At 38.4% G+C, this 22,298-nt stretch overlaps 1 protein-coding gene across 20 annotated transcripts in view; it reads left to right on the top strand.

Moving 5' to 3' along the window:
* Nucleotides 1-3,193: 3,193 nt before the first annotated feature.
* LOC139960844 (BRISC complex subunit Abraxas 2-like) overlaps nt 3,194-22,298 on the top strand; it is a 29,790-nt gene continuing 10,685 nt past the window's right edge. For 3 of the 20 annotated variants that reach the window (XM_071959443.1, XM_071959460.1, XM_071959461.1), the window contains exons 1-7: nt 8,410-8,550; nt 9,028-9,239; nt 10,693-10,774; nt 11,321-11,554; nt 17,836-17,930; nt 18,307-18,459; nt 20,280-20,406. In XM_071959443.1, coding sequence (XP_071815544.1) covers nt 20,360-20,406 — 47 coding nt within the window. In that variant the 5' untranslated portion in view covers nt 8,410-8,550; nt 9,028-9,239; nt 10,693-10,774; ... (2 more) ...; nt 18,307-18,459; nt 20,280-20,359. Of the gene's footprint in view, nt 3,809-4,591; nt 4,906-7,215; nt 8,551-9,027; nt 9,240-10,692; nt 10,775-11,320; nt 11,568-15,314; nt 15,334-17,835; nt 17,931-18,306; nt 18,460-19,670; nt 19,727-20,279; nt 20,431-22,298 lie in introns of those variants that run through there. The other 17 variants (XR_011790611.1, XR_011790610.1, XM_071959456.1 and 14 more) reach the window with 16 other exon arrangements.

Raw genomic sequence — 22,298 nt, 5'->3', positions numbered from 1 at the left:
AGAGAACTGCAAAAAATACAAAGGGACCAGGCAAGAGGAGTAATTGTGGTGCCTTTATGGCCAACTCAGAACTGGTACACAAAACTGTTACACATGACCATAGCTATTCCAAGGTATTTACCGCTGGGGAAAGAAGTCTTACTTCTATCCGAAGACAGATGCAAACTACACCCCCTTCATCACAACCTTCAGTTGGTTGCATGCCTGGTGTCTGGCAACGCTTCCGAAACCTTGACATTCCAGAAGAAACTTCCAGAATCCTCATGGCATCCTGGAGGGTATCCACTCAAAAACAGTACAGCACTTATCAAGACAGGTGGTTTAAGTTCTGTTCAAGGAAACAAATTGATTCACTTCATCCCTCTGTAAATCAGGTGCTTGACTTTCTAACGAGTCTTTACAATGCTGGCCTTAGTTATAGTACCATTAACACTGCACGGTCATCGCTTTCTGATTGGATCATGAACAAAGAAATACTATTGGCTCACATCCTCTCATCAGCCATTTTCTCAAAGGAATTTTCGAATTGAGAACCCCATCCCCCAGATACACGACAATTTGGGACGTGTCTATATTGTGTTGAACTATCTCCGGTCTCTTCATTCTACATCATCATTGACTTTAAAGCAATTAACCCATACGTTAGTCATGCTTATTGCTTTGTTATCTGCTCAGAGACTACAAACTCTGCAATTATTAGATGTCAATAATCTTCATTTGGATGGGAAGGAAGCTGTCTTCTTCGTACCTAATAAATTAAAGCAGTCACGGCCTGGTTCCAGTACATTAAGAGTTGTGTTGGCATCATACCAGGCTGATATGAATCTTGATGTTTATCATGTACTTCAGCATTATATTAACGTCACATCCTCATTAAGAGGAGCGGAATCGCAACTTTTCATTAGTTATGTTCCACCACATAAACCAGTAACGAGAAATACTTTATCACGATGGATTAAACATGTTTTGGAGGAGGCTGGGGTTGATGTAGTTCAATATGCGGCCCATAGTACCAGGGCAGCCTCTACCTCCGCTGCAGATTCAAGAAATCTGCCTGTAGAAGATATTTTACGCACAGTAGCGTGGGCCTCGGAAAGAACCTTTGCTCAGTATTACAAAAAACCTATTGTCAGTAACAAAACTTTTGCAATGGCAGTTTTGGATGCATAAGTGTAAAAGGAGTTTTACTATGTGCATTACATAAAAAGTGTGGTATAATTTTACAGATGGGTTATGTATAGGTATGAGTTGATATACATACTTCAAGATGTAGAAGTGATGTAACAATGCTTTGAATATTCCTCCAAGAGGATGCTATGATAGATTTTATTCACATGAATGAGATTTTTTTTTATTTCCAAAGTATGGAAAGTAAGAATGTTATGTTATCCTTTGTACCAAGTGGTAATGAAATTACCTCAGTTCTTGTTTAAAAAGAAAAGAAATGTTTCTGTTGCTCAGCAAGCAAATTAAAAAAGATACAAACTTTGAATTTGTGTTCGTTTGTAATCTTTCTGTTCGTATGCGCTTGAACACTGCTTTGAAATCTCAAGTAGTTCAGTAGTGAAGAGTAATGGGGAAGTAGAATCGTTAAATTAAACGAGACCATAGGTTGAAGTTTGATTGAGATTCTACTGAGACATTACACGAACGAAGGGATTACTTGCCCTCCCATGTAATGCATTCTCATGCAGGATTATTATCACATAATTTTCCCTCCCAGAAGTTCGTGGTGTTCAATCGCATATGGTAACTTTAAAAACTGAAGCTAATCCTCAATTATACAATCTCAAGTAATCCCTTCGTTCGTGTAATGTCTCAGTAGAATCTCAATCAAACTTCAACCTATGGTCTCGTTTAATTTAACGAGTATAGGCTACCTGTGGATTTTTGCACAGGGGAGCGATAGCTCCCACTAGTCTATGGAACGCGAATATGGAACGCGAAAAGGGCAACCATATTTCGCTGTCTAAACTAAAGTTGTTGCTGCTGTTTTATCATGTTGTTGCTCAAACTTACATTGTTGTCTAAGCTTACGTTGTTGTCTAAACCTACGTTTTTGTCTAAACTTGTCTAAACTAACGTTATTGCCCAATCACGTGATATAAAAAATATGGGCATTTCGCGCGAAATGCCCATTTGCGCTGTATACACATACGCGTCGTTAATTTACTGACCAATTACGAAATAGTCAGTAAGATTGACACATATCCCGACCCAATTACAAGCCGGTCAACGCTCTCCACCATGCTACATACATGAGCTGACCCCGCCCACTTTGCTCCTCCAGTAACTTCCCGTATATGTCGAAGAACAAAGGCGGCCTTGTCCACAGGACTGTTTTCCTAAACCCAGGCAGCAAGAACGTACGAAGATCTAGAGAGGACATGGTTAAAAAAAATTGTTACGTACGTACGTCATAATTATCACGTACGAACGTGATAATACTACGTACGTACGTAATAATATCACGTACGTACGTGATATTACTACGTACGTACGCCATAATTACTACGTACGTACGTGATAATCACTACGTACGCAAGGGCGGCGGAACCGGGGGGCACAGGGGGTACGTGCCCCCCCCCCCACTTTTCCTCAGGTTAAAAATGTGCCCTTTTTCTACATAAAAATTGAGGTGTCTCAAGTTAGCAATTAGAGGCCAGGGAACCAGAATGAACACTCGGGAAGGGCCGTTTCCGGCCATCTGAGGGGTTTGTAAAACAAAAAAATTCTTCTACGCTCCGCGCCAACAGATGGTGGCGCTCCGCTCAGATAGTCGTGTATACAACTTTGCAAATCCTGGCTACGCCCCTGACTTTTCATGAATTTCTGTTGGTCAAACTCAAGCTATTTCGAATGGAAAGAATTTGTTAAGATATATTAACAAGAAATAAACTCTACATTAGCAACTAGCATGATTTCACCTCATTTTGTCTCAAAAGAAAACTTGTTCCTTGTTTCCCAATTTGTTCATTGGATATTGCAGTGCTGTATGCATATTTTCCTTGAGGGGGGGGGGGCCTTGATGGAGTTATGTGTATACGCAAATAAGATAATACAATAAGAGTTATAAAGGGTACTATATAAGGCTGCATCAGTCCAATCGAATTTCTGCAAAGTGCCCTTTGATGTCGGTGCCCCCCCCCCCCCCCCGATTAAAAGTGCTTCCGTCGCCCTTGTACGTACGCACATAATAATTACTACGTACCTATGTAGGGATTATCACGTACGTATTTAATAATTATAACGAATGTAGGCCTACGTATACGTACGTGTTTAGTGATATAGCCTATGTTAACACTTGTCTAACGTAAGCGAGCCTACGTTATATACTGCGGGTGATACATCTTCATATCAAAGATGGAGAGGGATGAACTTGTTCGTATGTACATACGTCATATTTATTACGTACGTACGTTATAAATATTACGCACGTACGTAATAATTTTTTTTACCATGTCCTCTCTAGATCTTCGTAAGAACCAACCCCCTGCGTATAGTAATCATATGAAGCCCACGTGGTAAAGCAATTGTTGAACAGCGCCGATGGCAACAACGTAAGTTTAGACAACGAAATCAGTTTGCCCTATTCGCGCGTCCACGCGCGAAAAGGGCAAACTGATTTCGTTGTCTAATCTAAGTTTGTTTTTGCCTAAACTAAAGTTGTTGCTGCTGTTTTACCATGCTGTTGCTCAAACTCACGTTGATGTCTAAAATTCCGTTAAACTTAGCAACGAAATAAGTTTTCCTTATTCGCGTTCCATAGACTAGTGGGAGCTATCGCTCCCCTGTGACCCTGTAACTGGTAAGTATAATTTTTATTATTCATATTGTGTTATTACCAATAGGGGTTCGTTGGAAGTTTTATGAGCTTCAATGGTCCAATTTCATAGCATATAAAAGCATAAATTTGTAAACACGATATAGGGTATTGGATGTAAACACACTTGAGAAGTGAGAAAGACTACAAATACATGTTGTTCGCGGAACTGGTCCACGCAAAAATAATTAGCCTCAATGCTTTTGTCACCCAACTGTTAAGTTGTGAAAGGGATGTTTTGCAAAACCCATCCTTATATTATACAGTTTTATTAGTTTAGTTTAGTTAAGTAGAAAAAAAGGATCAGGAGGGACACTTAAGTCCCCATCAAGGACCCTATAGAGAGAGGAAAAAAAACTGAAGACACAAACACTCAGACCCGATTACATTAGTTAAGTCCAGGCTTACTCAACATTTTAACATTAAGTCATACTGGTATACTCATAGCGTCATACAGGCTATCCGTACCAGATACAGAATGGTCAGAGATGTGTCTTTTATTGTGGCCATCAAATTTGAGCATGAATTTGAAGGGGAAAGAAGTATCTCTTAGATTATTCAGTAGGTTACAAGATTTTTCTAAAATCAATTCATTCGTGGAAGTGCACAGATCAATAAACATCACAGGGTGGACGGTAACAATTATGGTTGAGTCAAAATTATTTGACCCGGTACCATAGCCTATTAGTACTATTTGTATACAGTACATTGCTTCAAGTTATATATTAATATTGATCAACTTTTATCCATTTTTCTTTTTTCTTTCAGGACATGAATATTTAGTATTTACATGAGAATCTGAATTCCTACCCTGCTGTAAAAAGGTGTTTGAGGAAAAAAAAAAAAATTGATCAAATAGCTTTCAGAAGATGTTTATGAATCAACTGAGAACAAAGTAAGACATGTTGCAGTCACTATTATCAGCAGCCAGAAAGGTTAAAAGTGAGTCTCAATGGCGGGATCTTTTCCAGAAGAATGCTGACCAGATTCCTAGAGTGAATGAACAGCATTATGATGCTGAAGAATCCACTACATGTTACCAGCTAACTCCCAATAATATTGAAGCAATACATAAACCTGTGGTAAGTATTATAGTGTACAAATATTTCTTTCTTTTGCCCTCTTTCCTTTATGTTTGTTAAAAATTCTGTAACCGTCTAGACAGTTCTTTTCTGCCACACTGTCCCTAATGAGTAGCAACTTTAAAATCTGACATCACATTTGATTATAACATATTAAAAGCCAACAATGTTATTTCAGGACTAGAGTGCAGTACATGCAGGCTTCACAATCTGGGATATTTACTGGCTAAATACAAAATTGATTTTGCTGTTTGCCAGAAGAGAAATGATGCCCTGTCATTTTTCTTCAAAAATTTCAAATTATCCTTTCCCTCTTGCAACAATTCAAGACAAATGGAAGTTGAATTTTGTTTTTAGCCTGTAAATTTATCATGCACTGACAAGTTTTAGCAAGCAGCTAAAATTGTGAAATTCTTTGCCTGATGTGCATGTATGTAGACCATGGCCCAATCACAAGTGAATATAGCTTGTGGTAGCATATCAGGTGGAAACATGCACTTGCATGGATGCCTGTTGTATATATTTTACAGAACTAGCCATCACTTGATCAATAAAATATATAGGTTTCAAAGCTTTCAAGCTTTCATTCTAAAATATGGAATGCCTTACATCTGCGCCACAAGGCTGGAATTTTGACGGGCAAAGAAATGGAGAAAGCAAATCACAAACAAGAGAATGTCAGTAATGACATGTATATAAAAGATGTTTCCCAAAGTCTTTCAAACTGCTGGAACAAAAGCAAAAACCATGAAACACATAATAATCACCCCTACTAGACCATCGGAAGATCAAAAAATTTACCTAAAAGTACCATTTGTGAACGAGAACATAAAACGGTAGACCCTGGCAACAATCAGCAGATTGGGCATTACAAATCTGAGAAAACACTTCATGACAGGTAATCCATCAGCGAGTTTGTTTTCCGCGCCACGTGACAAACAGGGTTGCCGACCCAACTGCGACACCTGCAAAATCGCTGTAAAGAAGAATATCTGTTTAGGCAAAAACTGTGTCTACAAGATTAAATGCAATCTTTGCTCGTCTACATACATCGGCGAAACGGGATGTACCATTGGAACGAGAATAAAAGAACATCTACGTATGACTAAACAGACCATATACACTCATTTACAAACTCACAATATAAATCCAAAATCTGGAGAAAATATCAATTGCAAATCCTACATCACAACTTACCGAATACCAGTGAAAGAAAAATAATCGAAGCCCTTACCATTCAAGCCAGTAATAACTTAATGAATGGCTGTGCTGGACGTCAATTGGATATTTAAGCTTTTCACATCTTGCTGGTCCGTCTGTGCGTTCCGAATACAGTTTGTTCGCTGGTGCGTTTCAGCTCAGGGGAATTGGTTTTAAAGTTTTTACTTGTATACACAGAGTCGGTAGTTTGCACCTCATTCCTTGATAAAGCCTTAACCGGCGAAATATTGGAACATACAGCTTTGTATACTTTCTTACTGTGCTTGTTGAAGTCTTATTTTCTACAATTCAATATATATATACATATCCTCTAAGGTAGGCATCGGATAGTGGCTGCGCATGAGACTCTTGTTTAGGTCTCTGGGGTCGATACATATTCTCATTTTCCCCGGCTTTACCACAGTCACTAGACTGGAGACCTAGGGGGTTGGCTCTGAAACTGGCTTTATGATGTTTTGTTTCCAAAGCCTATCTAATTCTGCTTTGAGGTTGTCTCGGATTGCCACAGGGAACCTACAGGGTGGATGAACTACAGGTACTGCATTGGGATCTAGCTGTAGTTTATATTCCCCTTCTAGTTGACCTATGCCCTCAAAAACATCATTGTACTCCTGGTACAGGTTTTCAACATTAGTACAGTAATTTGCCCCTCCTTCACAACTTTGACGTTTTTACCATCATTTGCATTCGTGATCACATTGACGCCTAGTGGTTTGGCAATGTTTTCATGTCTAACTTCTATGAGACCCATCTGCTGGACCGCTTTGCTGCCCAGCAGAGGGATTGCAATATCATTGTCAACAATCACAAACTCAGCCCGGTATTTCTTTCCATTTTTGGGGTTCACCAATTTTAGTTTGCATTTACCATTTGGCTTTGAGGTACTCCCATTGTACATTGATAATACCTGGCTAGTTTGCTTAATGTTATGCTTACCTAGTTTCTTCATAACTGAGCTTGGTAAGATGTTGCAGGTTGCCCCGCTATCAATTTGAAAAGTGACTCTTACTTCATCTATACTCATGTCAGCGTAAATGTGACTTTGTTGCTTATAGTTAATATAGTTTATATTGTTCTCTGTCTTTGTAGGAGTGAGCAGGTTCACCGTGTTGACGTCCTCGAAGTCGTCATCTGAGAGGGACTCGGAGGAACTGTCGCCAACGTTGGACGCACCTTCCGCTACAGCATTTACCCACGGTTTCCGTTTCATTTTGCCCCTTTTGGGTCCACTCCGTTGGGATCCGCTCGCTGACGCTTTGCGTGTAGCTGTTCTGCATTGAGCTGCAAAATGGTTCTTCCTGTCCCATTTGGAACAGGTCTTTCCATATGCAGGACACTGGTACTTCCCAAAGACGTGTCTGTTCCCACAGTACTTGCATTTCTGATGTCTGTTGTCTTGCCCGCTTTGTCGGAGTGCTTGCACCTCTGTTTTCGTCTCGATGGTCCTTAGCCTTTCTCTGGATAGTTCCGCCGACTGGCACATATCCTCGCACGATTTCAGGGTAAGTTTCTGTGCCCGTAGTAATCGCTCTCTGAGTGCCGAATTTGTGATACCACACACGATCCTATCCCGGACAAGCGGGTCATGCAATGATTCAAAGTTATATGTTTGTGCCAGGACTTTGAGTTCAGTGATGTATCTGTCCAACTGCTCCCCTGGCTCCTGAAATCTCGTGAAGAATTTGTATCTTTCTACAGTTTCATTTTGCTTTGGGTTGCAGTAGGCATCAAAGAGTGTGAGGAGCTCTCCAATTTTCGGGGAAACATCGGCAGTGCCTGCAGCTGGTACCGGTTTTATAGTCTCATATATCTCACGTCCGGTAGTGCCCATAAGATAGAGGCACATTTTTCCTTTAACTTATCATCTTTGTCAGACATTGCCAGTACTGCATATAGCTTGAATTCTTCTTTCCAGTGTTGCCATCTGCTTGCCAGTTTGGGAGAAGCAAAATCAATCTTCTCTGGTGGGGGAACTTTATCCATACTGTTATTGTAACTCGCAGAATTCTGGCAGAATTTATTTCAGGAATGGTCTGAATGTTAATTATAATTTTCCAACGTGTACACGGTTTTGTATTGTACCGGTACGTACAGTAATGCGATTGTTTTCTTTTCTTATTTTCACCTCACCAGACTGTTGTTTCACAAGGCTTTACTACTGTATTATCACCGTGCTGCAGTGTGTCCCCTTCGTTGCATTATGAACTAGTCGAACACAGTTATATCTTACTGTTATAGGTTAGCGTACAATCTGCAGTTCCTTTCTTTGCTTACCACATCACACTGCATTCTACGTTGCGTCTCGGATTACTGTACTGTTTTATCGCATAGTCCTATACATACGATACTGTGTATGCTATTCTAACGGTGCATTCGCATAGCGGAATCTTACCAAATTGCTGACTAATTCATGGTGATTTTCAGGTGATCAGTCCTTCGAATCTCGCAAGAATGTTCCTCTAAATTATCTTAAGTTTACTTTTGACACCATGTTTCAGTTTGTGGCCGTCGAGCCTGTCGTATAAAGAATATAGGAGGCGATCATTTATTTAGTAACAGACTTGGTTTATTATTGTACTTCAGTAGCCATATTCAATGGAGTGCACAGACTCGTAGTGTGTAATATGAAGAGCAAGTACGGTAGCTCAAATTGATCAGCTACATAAATGTACTTGTCACACAGTGAGGCTGTGGTTTACAAATCCCGATGATCCAGTTTTGGCAAAGAACACCTTCAATTCTCTTCTCTTATTCTTAGTAACTTAACAGTTGCACTGGAGTGACATGCAATATCAGTTTAACATGTTCCAAACAGTTCAGGAATACATTGGGATATGTCCTGTAGGTCAGTTTGGGAGGAATCAGCTGAGCTATACAAAAGTAGTTTTCATCACTTTTCAGAGCCAGAGATGAAAAAACCCTCCCCGCTGACCCTTCTCTGGATGACGTTTCTGCAGGTAGGGCAAGCCAGACCAAGTGGACTGTGATCAGGGATACCAATACAACCTGCAGGAATCATAGATGCCCCCAAATTGGTCAAGGTTATCAAAATTGGTGACTGGAAATGTTGTTGCAGACGTAGACCTGGTTACTGCTTACACAGTATTGCTCATGTGTGTATTTTAACACTGCACCTTACATACTGAAATCTCTGAAAATACATCTTTATGGACCTAAAATGATAATTGCATAGAATTTTGTTGTGGTTTTTATTGTGACGACTATAAAATGTATCATATTGGTATTAAAAAAAAACATTCATCTCTCACTTAAGGTGGCATACTCCTATTAGAGTCTATATCAGTCCGCTTTATTGTTCTCCTTCAAGAAAAGTGCCAAAAAGCAGCAGGGGAACATCTTTTGTGACCTGTTATCAATCATGATCTATTTTTTTGTGGCTTGCATGTTGAAGAGCATGAATGGAAGTACATGTAGTGAGAAAATTGTGTCAATTGAGGCCATTTCAGACCCCTTTAAGGCCTCCCAGGAGCAGCGTAGGAAAATTGTTTACCACTGAGTGAAGAGGTTTGTTTACAAGTGACAAAAACTCCCGGCTCAGATAGCAAAAAATCTACATAGTCATGATACGGAAAATTGATGGTGCCATAAAAGGCCAACTTGACAGCTATCCGGTGATGGGTAGCGTTTAGCTAGTGAAAACTTCTATCTAGGCTTAGAGACCACATTACTTTTGTGATTTAGTGTGTAAGTCAATGGCGCTTTTAATGGGCGTATGCTACCTGAAGGATTCTTGCCAGGTTTGTTACTGTTTTATTAAGCTTTTTAGATGGACAAGAGTTCACTCTTGTAGCCACATAGTGATTCCAAACACAACCTTTGATTCAAGTCCTACAATTCTTCCATATCAGAAAGACCTATAGGGTCGTCCCCACATCCATTGCTTGTCTCTCTGTGAGCCATAATAGCACTGTGATAGGCCCTTAATAGGGCTTGCAAATTAACTAACCTGTTTCCTGTAGATTCTGCAAACATGGTTTGTTGTGACTGAGTTGAAAATATCTCATGTCCTTTATCTGCTGGGTTAATTTCTCTCTCATACTCTTCCTTGTCGAGCCTTCTATAATCAGGTTTGCAAGAGGAATTAGTTGCCATATCTGTATCAGAAGAGCTAGGAATATCAACAGTGCAATTGGCATCAGCTTCAGCAGCTGTTCAAGCAGTAAAGCCAAACCTGTTACCTGGCTTGAAGGTTGTTGCATGCCTATCAAACATGCCTTTCCTTCTTCTAAATACTAATCAGTTTTTATCCTTAAAATATACCAATTTTCCAGTGACCTATTCACTAGTTTTGTTTGTAAGCATTTATTGGAAGTCTAAGCAGTTGAATAGCTGCACATAGAATGATACAAGACAAGACTTACACTGAGAAACTAGTCAATATGATGGACTACAACTAGTTTGGAATGTTGTTTGAACAGCGCCCTCATTCTAGATCTGGTCACAGCTAGTACATAGCTCTCCTGAGTATTTTTTGCACCAAAATCTGACAAAATACCTTTGAAAAGCAGTGCCAAAGTAACAAGTAACTTTTCTCTTTCATTTTAGGGCCCGAGTTTACTCGATACAGGGAGTGATCACATTTTCAGAGGGAAGAAGGCCAACTTGCGTCAAGTTTCCACCAGAGGGGGTAAGTAGCACCAACTGAGGGACTGTGCTTAAAACACATTGTGTGGACCCAAGAACAATTTAGACATTCAGTAGATGCCTGTCATGCTGATGGAATGACTTATCACACTTGGGAATATGTCAATCATTGGGCTCTCACTTGTTTAAGTTCAGTACTGTATTATTCATATAGACTGTACAACATGTGTGAGACACCATATGAAGATTCACACAATAGACAGAGATAAACAAAAATGATATAAGTCATTACTTCTGAAACTATCATAAAAAGAGGTTTAAAGTGGATTTTAGAAATGTCAACTGTTACTTAAGCTGGCATACTCCTATTAGCTTCTATATCAATCAGCACCAAGTGTGCTTCTTCAGAAAAAGTGCCAAAAAGCAACAGAAGACATCTTTTTTGATATGTCATCAATCACTGGACTGGTTTATGTTTTTAGTTCTACCATGTAGCTTGTACTCTCTCTCTGAGTTGTGCTCTCCTCCTGTATGCTCTGTCTCTCTTATATAGTCTATCATACTGTTGTTTCCTTTGCATTTGTTTCAGAGTCTGGATACATGGACTATTTGAGCTCACCTCTAATCCTGCAGCTTCCATCTTCCTGGCTATGGACTCTTCATGCCCTTTATTTGTAATGTTTGTGGCACTGTGGTCCCTGTACTGACTGTTGCATGAAATGTTTGTGCTCTGTTTTGGATTGGAAATTCGAAAGCATTATTGACTACCTCTGCTTTTTGAGTGGAAGTCTGAAACTGAGTGGATTATAAACGTTTGCTGCAGGTGGGTGTCTCAGGTATTTCATTTACAGTACTGATTGCGCTTAACTCCCGTTGAAATTTGTTAAAAGGAAAATAAACAAATTTCTTCGTTTTTTATCGAAATTTGCCGATTTTTATCGAAATTCCACGAATTTTAACGATTGGTGATCTCAGTCATTTCCTACGTGGAATTTTCAAAGATGCGTTGAAATTCTTTTTTAAAGGAAATAGAAGGTCAATATGTGGTTACGCGAAATGTCGGAAAACGCGTAACTTCGTTTATTAATGTCAGTTAGACTTTGGTACAGTCATTTGAAAGCAAGAATATTTACAAAAGCATCTTCAGGCTTGCATGAGTAGTAACACTCAAAGAAACATGTAGTTAAACTGACGGGGGACGTTTTCTGACTGAAACCCAAACACAGTGACATAAGTCTTAACTTTGCCAGGCTATCTTGGAGGTTGCAATACAAGCTATGTACCACGAGGCACCCTTCCAGATAAGTTGGAGTGCTGTTTAACCATTAAAATAACAATGAATGGACATAAATAAACTTGGTTTACTTGCAGATTGCAAAAAATAGTTATTCTTAAGAGATGTAAATTTGGTTTTTTATTAGAGTTGAAGTATGAAACTTTGTTTCCGAGCGAAAACATGTTAATTGAAGCAAAATAAAGATGCCCCGCCCATTCTGCTAGGACACTTCCATTTTTCAAAAATGCGTTTTCTCTTTTTATTTTTTTCTATTTTGTTTAATATAGATTTGGCATGAGACATGTTAATCAGGTTAACTTTGATGGAATAATTTTATACCAGAAGTGGAAAAACTTAACAGTTATTACTTTCATTTCGGATCATTTCCGAACAAGATAACACACTAAGGGTGTGACCGTTTAAACGATTAACTGTTTAACCGGCCGCAAATGCACTTTCCGTTTAGAAAATCACAAACCGTATAAACGGAAAATTAAAAAAAAAAAATCAAATACATTTTAAACATGAAAATGATATAAAAATATGTAAAGAACTGAGTAATGTACTGCAAACTATCAATAAAAAACAGAAAAACGATGTTTTAGGCATGAATAATGTGTTCAATATAACTATAGTAGTAGGCCAATAGTCACAAGCTCATGATAGTGTCATCAATTCGTTTTCTCAGTTTATATTTGCGACATATATCACCCGTGTACACCGATCAATGGCATGGTGAAATCCTGTGTGAAAATAGGTCAATGCCAAAAGACGCAAATGGTCGTTCTAGAAAGTATCGTAATAACATTAACAACACAAGGCCAGTTGGCTCTCTCAGGTCCGCACGTAAACAGCCATTTTTTCCACACATGGTATTATTCTGTGCATGCATTGCGGGCGGGATTGCGGCAAACATAAAAGAATATGAATGAAAATGATACATTACTGATTTCGCTTAACTCCCGTTGAAAAAAAATCAACGATCGATAACAAAAGTCAAAAATCGATAAAAAGAGTTGAAAATCGGTTAAAAACGAATAATTTCGTTGACAAGATTTAGACTACTGCGGGCACGGTTGTCAACGAAGTTTCAACGAAATTTCCACGAAAGTTATCGCGATCAAAAACCGCAAAGGCAATTCTAGACATATCAAGGTTGTGACCTACGTTGAATCCTTAGTGTAACTACAGCCGTTTTCAGACTCTACCAGAAGTTGCCGAGGAATATTACAAACGCTGCAAAAGTTTGATTGTATATAAGACGGAGTAAGTTCTGTACTAGGTGTTTGAAAAATGATTTGGCTAGGATAATAAAAACTAGTCTTGGTCGATCGTAACTAGCACATTCTATGACTCTTAAGTTATAGGCTATTATTAAACTAGGATAAGTTTAAGTTAACTCACCAAGGAATGCAGTGTCACAAAAACAAGAAAAAAATATCAACAATGAAACAGTCATAGCTGGATATCAAAGAGATCTTTATTCCCAATAAATTCCTGTGTTACTTGACGTACTACAGTACCGTTTACTACAGAACCGCACTCACTTTCAAACTTTTCTGAGAGCGCATTCCGTCCAAAAAATCTCCCCAACTTCAATGCATGCAAAAAAAAAATATATTTTCCCCCTAACCCGTTACTGTAAGTTGCCCGCGAAAGCAGATGGACTGCCCTGGTAATTAAGGTCGCAGCCTGGGTCTGGGCCACCTATACCTGTAGTATGCTGCTTACATGTGCATTCCCTACCCTGGATATCCCCACCACCAAACTTTTTTGAAAGGCTTAGTCCAATCATAAACTTGGCTTTGTCAAATTCACGCCTACCATATGTTAATTAGCATAGTATTTATCTTCGTGGGGGGTTTAGCACTGCAGAACCTTAATGGCTGGCTGCCTCTAGAAGCAAACATTATTTTACCCCTACTGTTCGTAATGGAATGGATGTTATCTGTTACTTACTGTAGTTAATTGAAAACCAAATATTCATTCATATATATATAAGTAGAACAATCCAGCAGGGATAGAAAGTTTTTCTTGAATGAACCAATCAAAAGTCGTGCTATTAATAAAACTTGAAAACACCTGGCCAGCAAGAGAGTTGCAAACAATTGTTTCCATGACTACTAAGAAAATAAAGCAGTGACTTGGGGCCCACGTTGGGTAGATTTCTGTGGAAAATGAATATATTTTCATTGCTTATTTGAGTATTGTATATTGGGAAGAGCTGATCAAACATTACTGGGGGGGGCTTTCAACTGGCCTGACGGCTTTCAACTGGCCTGACGGCATGTATATTTATTTTAATGAGTAGGGGGAGTTTTTATGAGTCTCCCGGTATGCGTCACATGAGAAGTAAATGTTTTGTTTTTTTGTTTTATCATCGTTTTTCAAGTGGAACAACTCATAAAATCATATCAAATGAAAATAATATATATTTGAATATCCTTCCTTAGTTTTACTAATCAGGAATGCTTGATAGGGCATGCAATGCATCGTTCGAAAATGTAATGTTAAAGTAGAATTGAAAATGAACGACATAAAACAATATCTGTGAAGCGTGTGGAGCACAACTTTGAATATTCGTTGTGAAAGAAAACATAATGAACGATGCTTATTGCGTACAGTAAATAAATTTCGCGGAACTGGTATAGAGAAATTACGTACTGCAGCTTACGTCAGAGAAGCTCATAAATGATACAAGTGGATAGAGCGCATCAAAATTCGGTTGAGGAAATCCCTATACAGCAGACAAAAGTCGATGTCTCCTTCCGTTTTCGAGTTATGAGCGATTTTGTGTTTTTGCGATATGGTTTTCAGTATATTTTCATTGAATAAGGGCGTTTTGTTGTGTGTGTTTAAATAAGGGTGTGACCTAACAGATATTTCGCTAACCGTTTCACCGTATCGCCTGCCGGTCGGTTAAACGTTTAAGCGCCGTTTCCCGATCGCGGCTTTTTCAACGCACCGTTACTGGACTTTTAATGAAGATAGGACATTATGAGTACAATAATTAAGGTTTTCTTTTCCAGCAGGTAGCAATTCAGGCAGCAAGACAACGATCAATGTATGTTAATTACTAATTAGGCCCAATAATATTGCGAACCTTTCGTGTAATAATAATTGCCTAACACACATGATCAGTATTCGTGGTCTTCAGAAGTTCATATCACTGAATTTATATAACTCGGCCTTCGGCAACATCGTTAAAATCTTGTGATAGATAGACAAATATATTGTTTTTTTCTTCAAAAGTTACAATGTTGCCGAAGGCCGAGTTATATAAATTCAGTGATCTGAACTTCTGAAGACCACGATATACTGATCGGGTGTGTTATTCTTTTCATCAATTATTACACGTAATGTTCGCAATATTATTGGGCCTAATTAGTAATTAACATACATTGATCGTTGTCTTGCTGCCTGAATTGCTACTGTTTTGAAATAAAAAACCCTTAATTATTGTCCTCATAATGTCCAATTTTCATTAAAAGTTGAGTGATATCAAAAATGTCGCAATCGGGAAACAGCGTTTAAAAGTTTAACCTACCGGCAGGTTATACGGTTAAATGGTTAGTGAAATATCCATTAGGTCACACCCTTATAAAACCCCCAAAAAAACGACTTTATTGAATGAAAATATACTGAAAACCATATCGCAAAAACACAAAATCGCCTATAACTCGAAAACGGAAGGAGATATCGACTTTTGTCAGCTGCTTATGGATTTCCTAAACCGAATTTTGATGCGCTCTATCCACCTGTGTCATTTATGAGCTTCTCTGATGTAAGCTGCAGTACGTAATTTCTCTATACCAGTTCCGCAACATTTATTTACGCAGTAAACATTGTTCATTATGTTTTCTTTCACAACGAATATTCAAAGTTGTGCTCCACACGCTTCACAGATATTGTTTTATGTCGTTCATTTTCAATTCTAGTTTAAAATTACATTTTCGAACGATGCATTGCATGCCTGTCAAACATTCCTGATTAGTAAAACTAAGGAAGGATATTTGATTGATATGATTTTATGAGCTGTTGAAAAATGATGATAAAATCGAAAAACAAAACATTTACTTCTCATGTGACGCATACCAAGAGACTCATAAAAACCCCCTTCTCATTAAATTAAATTTACATGCCGTCAGGCCAGTTGAAAGCCCTCCCCAGTAATGTTTGATCAGCTCTTCCCAATATACAATACTCAAATAAGCAATGAAAATATATTCATTTTCCACAGGTTTCTCCCCAACTTGGGCCCAAGCCACTGCTTTATTTTCTTAGTAGTCATGGAAACAATTGTTTGCAACTCTTTTGCTGGCCAGGTGTTTTCAAGTTTTATTAATAGCACAACTTCTGATTGGTTTATTCAAGATAAACTTTCTATCCCTGCTGGATTGTTCTACTTATATATATGAATGAATATTTGGTTTTCAATTAACTTAGTTACAGGTAACATCCATTCCATTATGAACAGTAGGGGCAAAATAATGTTTGCTTCTAGAGTAAGCCAGCCAAAGGTTCTGCAGTGCTAAACCCCCCCCCCCCCCCACGAAGATAAATACTATGCTAATTAACAGATGGTAGGCGTGAATTTGACAAAGCCAGGTTTATGATTGGACTAGGCCTCTCAAAAAAGTTTGGTCGCTGGGGATATCCAGGGTAGGGAATGCACATGTAAGCAGCATACTGTAGGTGGCCTAGACCCAGGCTGCGACCTTACTTACCAGGGCAGTCCATCTGCATTTGTGGGCAACTTACAGGAGCTGGGTTAGGGGGAAAGTAACAGGATGTTTTTTATTTTGCGTGCATTGAAGCCGGGGGGAGATTTTTTGGTTTGAAAGTGAGTGCAGTAAACGGTACTGTAGTACATCAAGTAACACAGGAATTTATTGGAAAAAAAGATCTCTTTGATATCCAGCTACGACTGTTTCATTGTGTAAATTTTTTTTTTATTTCTTGTTTTTCTGACGCTGCGTTCATTGGTGAGTTACTTAAACTTATCTTAGTTTAATACTAGCCTATAACTTAAGTACTTGTTACTATCGACCAAGACCAGTTTTTATTATCCTAGCCAAATCATTTTTTAAACACCTAGTACAGAACTTACTCTGTCTTATGTACAATCAAACTTTTGCAAAGTTTGTAATATTCCTTGGCCACTTCTGGTATAGTCTGAAAACGGCTGTAGTTACACTAAGGATTCAACGTAGGTCACAACCTTGATATGTCTAGAATTGCCTTTGCCGTTGTTGATCGCGATACCTTTCGTGGAAATTTCGTTGAAACTACGTTGACAACCATGCCCGCAGTAGTCTAAATCTTAATGAAATTATTTGTTTTTTATCGATTGTCAACTTTTTTTATCGATTTTCAACTTTTTTTATCGATCGTTGATTTTTTTTCAAGGGGATCTAAGCGAAATCAGTACTGTAGTTGTGTGCTGTCAGTGTGGGATATTAGCAGAGATCTCTCTGTAGCATTTGGCATGAATGGAAATGTGTACTTCCTGCCCCTCTTGCATACAAATGAATGCTTTGGGCAATGTGAATGATTTCCAATGTAGCACTTTGCAAGGCAGTCTTAACATGTTGATAAAGCCTTCACAACTTTGCAGTGGTCGTATTTAGGGCTTTAATTCCTGCAAGTAGTCACCTCTGCCAGTACAAGGCAGGTCAAGTCCTCTGCAATGCACTTTTGTATCAAGTGCTTCCTAGTCACAGTTTGTGCAGGTAACATATCAGAGGAGAGTACTGCTTTAGCCAGTGCTCTGCGGAGTGACTTGAGTAGGTGAACTTGGTCTAACAGCATATGGTTCTCTGTTTCAGAATGAGTAGCTGCAGCCATTGTACCAGTGAACCCTTTACATGCCTTGCCATCAGCATCAGTTGTTAGGCACTTCTCCTTTAGTGGGTTCTTACCAGTAAGTAATATGGATGCACAAATCTTTCCACCATTCTGTTCATCTTTGACATTGGCATCTTTACTGAACAGCCCTCATTGCCTGGAAATTGCAACTTGTGACCCCTTCTTCTATTCATTTCACCAATTAAGTTACAGTTGTTACTGTGATTGTAATCAAAATTAAATTTATCCATGGTGACATTCTCAACAATTACATCTCTGTATTGGCTTGCACGAACAAATGGAGTTACTTTTTGCATTACGCAGACAGGTATGATATTGACGATCATATTCTGCAAAAATTGGAGAGTCTTTTGAGAGGCCATGCAGTTGCAGTGTCTTCTTTTTACACCCCTTTTCTGACATATCATTTTCATTCATTTCTTCTATTGCAGGTCCAAACTGGTTGGCTGACTTTTGTAGTGTTCTGACAGCGGGACTGGGAAGAGAGATGCTGCTGAGCAATCTATGAGCTGCACTTGAACTGATCTACATCTGATGCAAGCCTAACTGCCGTGCAATGTTTAGTTCTGTGGGATTCTTGCCAGGTTTGCTTCTTGGTTTAAACCTTTGTAGATGGGCAAGAGCTTACAGTACCTTTGTATCTTCAGAGAATGCATCCAAACACAACCTTTGAGCCAAGTCCCACAAATTCTTCATATCTAAGTTTGCAAGAGGAATAGGTGCCACATCAGAAGGGGTAGGCATGTCTCCAGTGCGGTTGGCATCAGCTGTACGAGCTGTAAAACCGAACCTGTTACCTGGCTTCAATGTTGTTGCACGCCTACCAAACATGTCTTTCCTTTTACCCGTTAAAATATAACAATTTCCTAGTGACCTATTCAGTGGCATCTTTCGCGACTGACTGCACTTTTGTTCTGAACTTTTTTTCGATACATTTGTCTCCACTGTTGCTCTCTTCACAAAGTTATTAGCCTCCCCAACCAAATGTTTTTTACCTACTGAAAGAAAGATAATTTGCAATGTGTTTATCAATGGTTAAACTGATATTATTATTACTGTAAATATTGTATTGACTTCCCCAATAATTCTAACCAATATGGAAGGGTAATAACACAGCATATGATTGTATGTTATTGGCATGCGATGTAAAAACCGGTGCATGACTATATGATATGCACATTGACATGTGTAACACGCGAAATGTGAACAATTTTGGTTATATTTTTCCCAAATCAGCCCCCCCCCAAATCATATTGGGCCCCTACGCCTATGAAGGTAGTTCTATTTGGCATTTTTTTGGAGTATTCAAAATCATACCAAGTTTTGTGTGGTGGAGTATAAGAATCGCGAGATACAATTTATGAAAGTGGCAAGACAAACGTGGTAAATATGACTGATTAAAGGCCAATTTTGACCGAAATTTATCAATTTTTAGGTCATTCACAATCACAGGAATATATGAATAGGCCTAGATAAACTGTAGTGCGACAGTCGGAAATTCCCACTGTCGCACTCCAATTTTCCAACTGTTGTCAGTTTTATCAAGTTTGGGGGTGAGACACCCCCACACCCACCCCCCCCTTCTAGCCACGTCCCTGGGTGTAAGTCACAACTTCTCAAACAATCATTAAAAGAGGTTTAATGTGGAGTCTAAAAAATTTCAATTGTTAGTTAAGATGGCATAATCCTATTAGCATTTACATCAATCCACCACAAGTGTTTTCATTCAGAAAAAGCAACAGGAGAACAACTTTCTTGATATGTTATCAATTAGGGTCTGGTGTTTTCTTGGCAGGGATGTTAAGGAGCATGAAAGAGAGTACAAGTGATACAAAAATTTGGTCAGTTGAGGTAAGTTTAGAGAAAATTTAGGCCTCCCTGGAACAGCATACAAAAATTGATTTCTGCTGAGTAGAGAGGTTTGTTTACAAGTGAGGAAAACTTGAGTCTCTCATAGTAAACAAGCAATCTGCATGGTTAAGATATAGAAAATTGAGGGTGCTATGAATGGCCAACTTATCAGCTATCCAGTTATTGGTTGCATTAAGCTTGTGAGAGCTAAATAGATTAAGGGATCACATTACTTTTTGATTTAGTGTGTATTGGGGCATTTAATAGGTGTATACTACCACAGACCCTTTTATCATGCGGACTAGTATTCAGCAATTGGTTGAGCATAATTGTGTGTCTATGTGTAGGACATTTTATTTGACCGCATAAGAATCATAAACATTTTCAGAAGTCCAACACCTGTTAACAAACAATTTAATAACTTGTTAGTACTTTTATTTTACCATCATTTGGTCAGCATAGAATGCCATTAGTTGAATCACAGAAACTATATTTGATAAGTTGAAACTATGAACAATCAACAGTGTGTTTTGTTTGTTTTCTATCAAAATAGGAATTAATGGCCAAAGAAGTTCAAAATTCCAAGGCTACTACTAGTGCTTGAGGGAAGACTAAAAGCAGAAAGAATGCCTAATGACAGAGAAAGAAGACATATTATACAGACACTGTGTGACTACATGGTAGGATATACATGGCTAAAATAGGTAAATAGTTTAATACTGTAAACTCACACTATATCATTGCCAAACAGCTCTAATAATCACGAGTAGCGATCTAATGCTGCAACGTTACGCTGGATTAACTATCTCAAGACCCGACTTGTATTCGACAGATACTAATAGTGGGCCCAACTTACAATAAAGTGAGCCTAACAAGTAACTTTGAAACACTTCTTAAGTTCAGGCTCAACCTTGAAACTAATTTTTCCCGATGACCTTCAAAACTTGTTTTGTGACAAGCTCTGCTAACCTTTCAACCAGAGACAAAAAAATCATATTTGCTCACGCTCGAAATGATGCTGATTTAATACTTGCGCGCAGATTCCTCAACATCATGTGTATTTACTGTGTTACTAGCTGGGCCCTATGTGGGTGAAAGTGATTTGTATGTGCTTCCTCGTGCACTGCTGACAGCCGCCCGGTTCATACATTTGTACACTCCCACCTACGAAAACCAGTGTCTAATATAATATATATATGTTTATGAGCTTGCCGAACGTTACAACATCATACAGAAAGCCATGCCGGACAAAATTATATTTAATGATTATAGTAACATATACATTAGTTACTATTTATAAATATATGATATACAAATATGTCATGCATAACCTATATACACAAGGTGTATGAGTAATCTGAATATAATACGGCATTACTTGTATATATATATATTATATTTAATGAATATAGTAACATATACATTAGTTACTATTTTTAAATATATGATATGCAAATATGTCATGCATAACCTATATACACGAGGTGTATCAGTAATCTGAATAAAATACGGCATTACTTGTACATATATATATATATATATATATATATATATATACAGTATATATATACAGTATATATATACTGTATATACTGTGTATATATATATATATACATACATATATCTGTATATATATATATATATATATGTATATATATATATATGTGTGTGTGTGTTGTGTGTGGGATGTGTCTGTGTGTGTGTATTTTCTGGGATCGATGGTGGTGTCTAACACTTTTGTTACATTTCATTCGAAACTAGGTCAGATTACCGGCATTATACGTTTCTTTTTGCGCGAGTCTTCGCACCCTATAATTCCCCTTTAGGCCAAGAGAGGAGATGCTTATCCAACCAATTTAACATAACCCTCTCTTACGCGAAGAGAACGATGAAACTTTTTTTAACAGTATTTTTATTGATGAGGATATTAGATAGATAGAGATTTATTTCATCTATAAGATATGGACATTTTTCCTCTCTCACTAATGTTTTATATATATATATATATATTATAGATATATATTGTAATAAACGTTAACTATTTCAAGTCCATTGCTGCTCGGAGTTCAGTGATCGTCAGGCCTACTGATCCGTAATAAAGTATGGGTTGCTATTCCACAAACTACCATTTGGGTTTAACACGGCTGGGTGGTTTCCTTTTGTGCCTGTTGCCATGTCTACAGGTAGAGATGAGCTCGCTTCTCTAGTTGAGCGTGTTGCCTTGAGGGTGGTAATTTGGAGCTTTTCTTTGCAAAGATTGCATAGACCAGACTGCCGCTTGTGCGTTTGGACTGTGACACAATTTCCCAGTGTATTGAATATTCAGCTTTTTTCTCCTTGAGTTGCCAGATGTGTTTAGAGAGTTCCGTTTCTTTCTTTTATCGGTCATGTTGGAATGATTTGGTGTGGTTGTTGTATCTCTTCTTAAATTCTCCGCTTGCGAGGCCTACGTATGACGAGTTGTCGGTTCCTGACGTGACGGTGGCTTTGTAAATGACGTCATTAATCAAGCAGTTGCCGCGAAGTGGGCAACTGTCTACTTCTCGGCAGTTGCATTTCTTTTCCTGGGGGG

Source organism: Apostichopus japonicus, chromosome 20 (assembly GCF_037975245.1).
Source record: "Apostichopus japonicus isolate 1M-3 chromosome 20, ASM3797524v1, whole genome shotgun sequence".
NCBI classification, from domain to species: domain Eukaryota; kingdom Metazoa; phylum Echinodermata; class Holothuroidea; order Aspidochirotida; family Stichopodidae; genus Apostichopus; species Apostichopus japonicus.
The sequence above is the reverse complement of the archived record's forward strand: the minus strand, read 5'-3'. Positions and strand labels throughout refer to the sequence as shown.